This window comes from Eriocheir sinensis, chromosome 10 (genome assembly GCF_024679095.1).
Source record: "Eriocheir sinensis breed Jianghai 21 chromosome 10, ASM2467909v1, whole genome shotgun sequence".
Lineage (NCBI taxonomy): Eukaryota > Metazoa > Arthropoda > Malacostraca > Decapoda > Varunidae > Eriocheir > Eriocheir sinensis.
In genome coordinates this window covers 4830490-4838597 of record NC_066518.1, presented here as the reverse complement: position 1 = coordinate 4838597, position 8108 = coordinate 4830490, and the positions used below count along the sequence as shown (strand labels likewise).

The 8108-nt window shown below is 37.0% G+C and overlaps 1 protein-coding gene across 1 annotated transcript in view; it reads right to left on the bottom strand.

The window, feature by feature from the left end:
* Positions 1 to 3381: 3381 nt before the first annotated feature.
* Positions 3382 to 8108, bottom strand: part of LOC126996339 (mucin-17-like) — a 36213-nt gene continuing 31486 nt past the window's right edge. Inside the window, exon 13 of the mRNA XM_050856709.1 lies at positions 3382 to 3389. Within this exon, the coding sequence (XP_050712666.1) occupies positions 3382 to 3389 (8 nt within the window). The remainder of the gene's footprint in view (positions 3390 to 8108) is intronic.

The window sequence follows — 8108 nt, the reverse complement described above, 5'->3', positions numbered from 1 at the left end:
TACAACAAAAACATTATCGCCATTCTCCGAGGCGGGCGATAATAAACATTAAGTACATATTGTTTCGAGAAACTGCCCTCAAGAACTTTTCAAAATGTTCTAATCATATGAGTTTCTATCTCCCCTACCTGATGTCTACTACAAGATTTTCTGGAAAGAACCTTTTTTCCTTGAATACTCTAAACTTGATACCTTTAGAAGAAATGAAACAAAATATTCCAAAGAATATGTATTACTTGCCATATTGATCAGTTTTTATCAGATTTTATTGGAAGGAGGCAGGACCACCCCAAGTGAAAAGCAGAAAAGTATGCACTGGACTTCCTCCCAAGCCCACTCCTTTTACACACAAAGTTTTCATAGTCTGAACTGGACCACCTCTGAACCACTTGGGTTTTCCTCTAGAGTCTAGAAGCACAGTTGATCTTTTCTTAGAGCACAGGCCTCCATTCCACTCCACTCTAAGCAGATTCCCTCATGAACAGACATATTGGCTATACAGGCAGCGGTACAATACTGCACCTGGAGAACTGTCTACCATGAGGTACTTTCCATAGAGATAGACAACAATGTGTCAGAGGCTTACCCCAGGATACACATCCAAGATGACAGCACCACTCCAAGCCAATGATTTCATACACTTCACTCTTACCTGATTTCCTGACACTTACTACACTGAACCCTCAATTTCCGGCAATTGTTGGATATATGCCTAGTCAAATCCAGGAACCAAAATCTAGGGATCGACTAAGTCTGGCAGTGCTGGATATATAAGCATAGCCATGTCTGGGTATCATAACTAAAGTCTAGCCATATGACAGATTCCTTCCCCTGGTCAATGTCTGCAACACTCACTATTCGCCAGGTGGCCGCGTGTTGTTATTGTGGTGGTGGCAGTGATGGTCATGGTGCCTCCACAGGGGTTCACTAATTCAATAAGCTTAATATTCTTGTTCAGGAGTTGTTTAATTCCTCTAACTTCATTTGCTATTTGTGTATTAACACGACTCTCGTAAAGTTTGTCTGTGAAGGATGAAATGTCCATAACCGGTTCAGTAAGCTGCTGCTTCTTGTAACATTCTTTTCTGTTTGTTTACAATTATCAGCTGAGGAGCTGTTTATAGTTACGATCCCTTTTAACATCAGTTCAATATATATATTACCTGATTTTTACTTATAGAAAGAAGCATTTATTTCTCTAAGAAGTTTGGTGTCATCTGCAAACATACTCATATAACTCTTTCTGGCAGATCATTTATGTATATTAAAAACATTATTGGGGCTAACAATGATCCCTGTGGCATTCAACTTGTGACCTTTCTCCAATCCCATTTTTCATCTTTCAACATGGTTCTCATTTCTGTCAATTAATTTTTCATCCATTCTGTCATTTTCTCCCTAATCCTACTCTATGTACCAGGGGAGGGCTGGGGGGAGCAGTGAGATTCCAAGTTTTTTGAGTGAGTGTGTTTTTGCACCTGTGTGCGTTATTAAAGGGCTGTTTGCGTGTTTTGAAGGGTGTGTGCATTTGTTTGGGGGGGGAAGGGGTGAAGAAACATTTCCATGACAAAAGACAAAAACAGACTAGGAGGAAGTGTGCTGATCCCATGGCTGTTTCTAACTGAGCTGCGGAATGCAAGCGGCTCCAGCTCCTTGCAGGACCAGGAGCTGGGGCCGAAATTGTCGTACCAGCAGTCGTAAAGTTGGTCAGTCATAAGTTGCATTGGTCATAAGTTGACGACTATATATATATATATATATATATATATATATATATATATATATATATATATATATATATATATATATATATATATATATATATATATATATATACAGTAGACCCTCGATATGATGGACTAGTTGGGGGGAACTTAGTCCGTTAATGCCAAGTCTGTTATAAGCGTCAGAAATTAAAAAAACAAAATAATAGCGACGAACCTAATAGACGTAGGAATAGTTTTCTTATTGTGTGTGTTGTCTGTATAGCCGCACAGTACACTTGACAATGGACTGCGTGGCACTGAGACTGCCAGGTTGGCAGTGTGTCCGTGTGTGTGTGTGTGTGTGTGTGTGAACAAGAAAAATATTATTGCCCTCCTCGAGGAGGACAATAAGGATGGAAAATTAAGTATAATAACTGACTGAGAGAATGCCTAATGGCAGCCATAAGGAAAAATAGTGTGCTCTGAAGGCAGACCATGAGTGCATCCAGTGGGTATCAAAAGCAGTGGGGTGGTGGCCTAGACCATAAGTGTATTCAGTGGATACTAGAGAGGCTTGGAGGGTGGTACAGCCCAGACCATGAATGCTTAGTTTCCTGCTTCCCCTTTCCAATAAAAACTAATTTAATTGAATACAAAATTTTGCCTAATATGGCAGGTAAATACAATCTTTATTCATAATAGGTATGCAAGCTAAACACCAATCATTTTTAATTATATAACTGAAAGAATAATATAATTGCAACCTTACTGACAATTCATCAATGGTCATAAAGGAATAATTTCTCTTGATTAACTGATTGACATCAAAGCTTAAGTATTTTGCTGGGAAAACTGACATATTTGTCTCAATTTTGTTGTCCTTTGCATGTCATGTTCTATAATTGCCTTAAATTATTGGAAAATCATTGAATAAATAAAAATATTTATGATAAGACCCTCAAACATGCACATTATCCAACAAAATTTATAAACAGGTGAACCTCAAACGATAAAAAAAAAAATCATGCTATTGAGGAAAATTTTGGTGATATTCTCACCGACTTTTTAACTGCATCATTATTATTATATGATTCAACTTTATAGCAAAATAGAATATTTAAGTGATTGCATTTGAATGAGCACATAAATGTTATACTAATATCTTTTCCAAGAATCACATTTCAATCCGAAGCATGTGTACTAAAGACCAACTCCATTGATTAGTCAAAGTACATTGATGAGACAAACCAAGCACATTTCCAGCAGTGATTAATGATAGTTTTAACCAGCTGTCAGTCACTTGCAGACTCAGTCACTGGGTTCCTGGCTCATTTCTCAAGGGGCATCGTCAGCATGCAAATTGAGCAAATAATTTCTTTGGCTGACCTATAATCCCATCTTGTTAACACATGAGAAATTACAGTGACTTCTCTGAAACTTTTTTCATAATGTCTAAACACCAACTCAACATTTCCGTTGTGAGTTTTCTTGGGGACTGAATGTTGGATTTTCTTAATACAAAATTCAAATTTTATAAGAATTCAAAAAAAAATCTGCCACAATCATAATAAGACATGTATAAAGGAGACTATCTCCTGTCTAAAACAAAAATGCACCTACCTCAAGAGCATTATTCAAAATATCTTTCTCAAGGCAGAATGGTTGCCAGGTCAGTTCAAATGCCTGGAAATGAACAAAAATATGGAGTTACATATTATGTATTAGACAATTCATTTTGAATAATCAAATTTATGAAAACAGTCTTGAATATCTGCAAGGCGTGTTACAATGCTTCTTTATTTACTTTATATTATTACTTGTTGGTTGCAGGATTCCACTACATTTTTTTATCTATATTTTGTACTAGTATGATGATTCACTAAAGAGGAGTAAACTTGTTTGAAGCAATTCAGGAAGCAGATTAAGGACAGTAAAAAATGTATGGGGTATGAAATAAATAAGTGCCACAAAATACAAAGCAGTAAGCACAATGAAAATGCTGAAACCTTTGTTCATGTACATACATAGGTGCACAGTATGAGAGAGGTGTACAGTTAACAAGAAGCACTCACCTGCTTTGCTGTGGGGTTCTGCATGTTTTCCCTTACCCACTTTCTCCACTTCAATTTGATTTCTTCAGTGGAGTCTGTAGGCACAGTAATATTGTAATTAGCTACATTAAAATGAAATATGAGACCTCTATTAAGCAATGAGTAACACAATACAGAGAACATAGTGTTGAAATATGAGCATGTATAAGTTTGTCTTCAATGCTTCCAATTTCCTCCGCCTTCAAATAGCAACCTTCATATTATTTTTCAAACAGTATGGGGGCCAGTTAGCTCAAGTAGGTTTGGTGCTTGCCTTTCTACAGAGGTCACAATTTCAATCCCAGCTCATCATAGCTTCTTGGTGAGAGAGGAACTAACAAAACTACATGGTCTTAGCTACCTAGTTGAGGGGGATTATTAGTATCATTTTCCAAATAGTAGAGACCAGGTAACCTTAAGCTAACCAAGCCTGATTTCTGTTTTTGTTCAGTAATCTTACTGTAGCAGTACATAAATATTTGTTACACTGGTGAAAGATCAGCATTTTGGAGTAACATTTCTGGGTTTAAGTTTGTGGTCAAGGAACATGACTTTTTTTTTTTTTTTTTTTTTTTTTTTTTTTTTTTTAGTACTCCTCAAATATAGTAAGACAGGTTAGTGATGTTCCTGCAATATTGAATATTAAACTTCAGAGAATAATATGCAGCCATTCTTCAATAAACCAACAGCTTAAAATCTAATGCAATATAAATCAATACTATTGGAAAAGACTGACAATAAATGCAAATGTATCAATTGTTTCCCTTGGCAAAGCTTCTTAGTTCAGTGCCTTTTTTCTTTCTTCCAGAGTTGTCCTTTGCAGTTAGAAAATATAAAAATAATGGTCACCCATGCTATGACGAATCATCTTGGGAAATAGTTTATAAAAATATAGTACTTGGTGGTAAGATCCACCAACAAGCATGTCACAGATCTTCAGTGATACAGTTTTCATTGATATTAATCATGGGACTCAGAAACATAAACTGACTACTGTAAGTGAGCAAACACATGTAGTACAGTTAAGTCTCTAAGACATAAAAAAATTACTAATTCTTACCACCAATGATTGCGGCCAGCTTCTTTATGAGGGCACTTCTCTCATTGCGGACCCTTTCCTCTTCCATCGTCAGTCGCAGTTCTTCATTCTTCAATATCTCACATACTCTTTGGCCCTGTAGATGATACAGGACTTTAAGGTTGAATTAAATAATAAAGCCCCTTCCCATAACATGACACATTGCTTCAATATACCATTGGTTGTAGAAGCAAATCCCCCTTCCCTATACTCAGTATGCCTCAGATACACCAAAGGGATAACACACAAGATGTAATCCAACTGCCCAGCAAAAACACAGCACAGAAAGACCCATCATAACTTCTTTGAGAGATCTGTATCCCTGCCCTGTGGTGACTGCTTGAAACCTGTAAGATGTGGGGTTTGCAAAGATCTTGGGGCTAAAATATAAGCAATCTCATTATCATCATTACTCTTACTACAGTAGTGTATGCGTGTGTGAAATCAGCTCAAGGGCACATTATAAACAAATCCTTAAAAAGACACACACTAAATGGAGGGTATACTGTATTATTATTATGACAATGATTTTTTTTTTTTTTTTTTTTTTTTTTTTTCTCCATCAAGGCATCATCACAAGGAATGACAACATACCCCTTGAAAACTGATGGTCAGGTGTACTGTTAATGAGCATGTGGAAAATTCCTCACTCTACATTAGATTGCTCTTTAAGCTTAGCCAAAGGGGAAGGAAAGCAATCTATATGTAATGGCAATTACTGATTCCTTCCACCACATAGTACCCCCCTCCACAAACAATGCTAGGAAAGGTTATTCAGGGACGAGTAAGTGAATTTATTTAATTCTCCTGATATAACTGCTATCAATGAATCACACATTAACCCCTTCACTCCGGCGACGCCGACGTCAGCGTCCAACGGCACCACCGTGTGGAAAGGGTTAGTCCTCTTCTAAACCTCTTACTCCTCTTCCATTTCCTCCTAATCCTCTTCTAAGCCTCTTAAGAGGAAATGGAAGAGGATTAAGAGGAATTCAGAGGACCTATAAATAAACTAATTGTCAACTCTCGTGTCGTTGGATTTGAAGTGATAATTGCCCGTGGTTTAGTTGCCTCTCAGCAGGCAGCCTGTGAGCGCGACTGTTGTCCCTTTAAATTGTTTTTTCAGAGTCGGTAAACTTTGCTATTTATTTGCATTTCTTGATATTTTTTCTTTCATAAGGCAGAATAATCTCTTCCAAAACCAACGATATACAATATTGCCAGGAAAAAAGAATACTTGTGGGTGAAATCAATAACTTGATAAAAAAAATTCTCCGCACGGTCAGGCCATTTCGTGAGGCCCCCTAGGGAGCCCCAGACAGATGTCGCAGTAGAAAGAAAAACTTGTTAAACTTTTGGTGTGTGAAAGGGTTAACATTGGTGACATTTTCATCCAATCAGGAACATGGCAGTGGTGCTGATACGACACTGTGTAGGGAAAATTAGAATTGTTTTTTTTTTCATGACATAAAACACCAAAGTACTAGAATGATCCCTGTGTGTGTGTGTGTGTGTGTGAACAAAAGCAAAGGTCAGTTATAAGAATTTGATGAAAAAAAGAAGGGACTCATGAGGAAATGGTGATTTCAAATATAGGCTATACATGAAATGGTTTGATAACAAGGCAGTTAGTATTGTATCAAAATTATCAAAAGCAAATCCTGTGAGCACTCTTTCTAGACAAGGTTCAAAAGCTAGAAGATGATAGAAATACCATGTCCTAAAGTCACAAGTGTATGGGGAGTGTAAACCTACTAGACTGCCTCACAGCTCTACAGGAGCCCAGTAAAATAAAAAAAACTTATCATAGGATCATATTCCACATGTTGGACATGGTGACTAAACAGCTGGATGCTGCATAGGAGAGATACAAGTAACTTGCAACTCCCAAGATCTGAGATTCCACAACTAGCAACATTTCAAACTAAAACTAGCAGTTGCAATATTGAGGCCTGGCAAGCCTGTAGGTGTTCTCAAAGGAGGGAGGCCATCTTCTGCAAAGGCAAGATGAGCAAAAAGACCAACAAGGGCCCAGCCTGAAGCACTGGTATGGTTGGACAATACTGGTTACTGACCCAAGGTAGAGAAAACATCTGAAGACCATGCAAGAAGCAGCCACGGTTGCAGTGGAAAAACAAATATACTTTGCATAAAGTGCATGTGCCTGAATAGAAGCAACAACTGCTTTGTGGACTTACACTGCCTAAGAAAATGTCATATATTGAAGGATGTTTTTTTTTTCTTCTGCAAAGTAAATTTTTTTTCTCAATATGTTTATTACAAATGTAACCTACAATGGAACTGAAAGAAATATACTGTATGAGAAAGAAAATGATCTATTGAAAGATGTAAAATGTTAATTACAATAAATGTTTGAAGATAAATTTACATTTATTTATATTTCATGAGAAAAATATAATTATACCAACAGTTTTGAACATTTTATTTGAACATAACACATCACTGTGTCCTTGGGATATCCTCTCTCAAGCAAAATAGGACAAATTTGTTGGCAATGTGTTTCTACTATATGAAAGGTCATATTTAGAAAGTTCACTGTAAACTCTTAAAATTAAGACAGAATTTTTTTTCTCAACAAACTGAAGATAACTTGGGCAATTAAGGGTTAAATCTGCAAATATCAAGAGATGATTGTATAATCTGCAGAACCTAATAAATATTATGCAAACTTTTTACAAGCATAATGCTTTCCAGACATTAGATAATACAATGAAAATAAATATCTTCCACATCACCACATGCATTTTACACCTAACAAGCTGCATATACAAAGCAAAGCATCATGCAAGCAACAGAATACAAACCCAACACCAATACCCAACATGAACTTTCACACTTCACTTACTGAACAGAGAACAGTTTTCTTGGCATGTGATACAGAGCGTGTTTGTAATGCGTTTCCTGGTATCTTTACAACGATCTTCTCCAGGTGGACAAAGAGGTGTCGCATCACTTTTCGTCTCATTCTTTCTAGTTTGTTGTGAACCTCAGAGTTTCGTTCTTCAGCTTGTCTCGAGCGAGTGATGGCTGCATACAACATTGACCGCTTGGCTTTATGTATGGCTATTCTCTCTTTTGAAAGAATAATGGTATCAGAATCTTCCTCCTCATTTGCAAAAGAGATGTCCCCAGCAACAGAAGGTTGCAAGTGAGTAGGACACTTGGATGAGGGATCCACATTGTCCTTTCCTTGCCCTTCCTCAAGGCTTGATG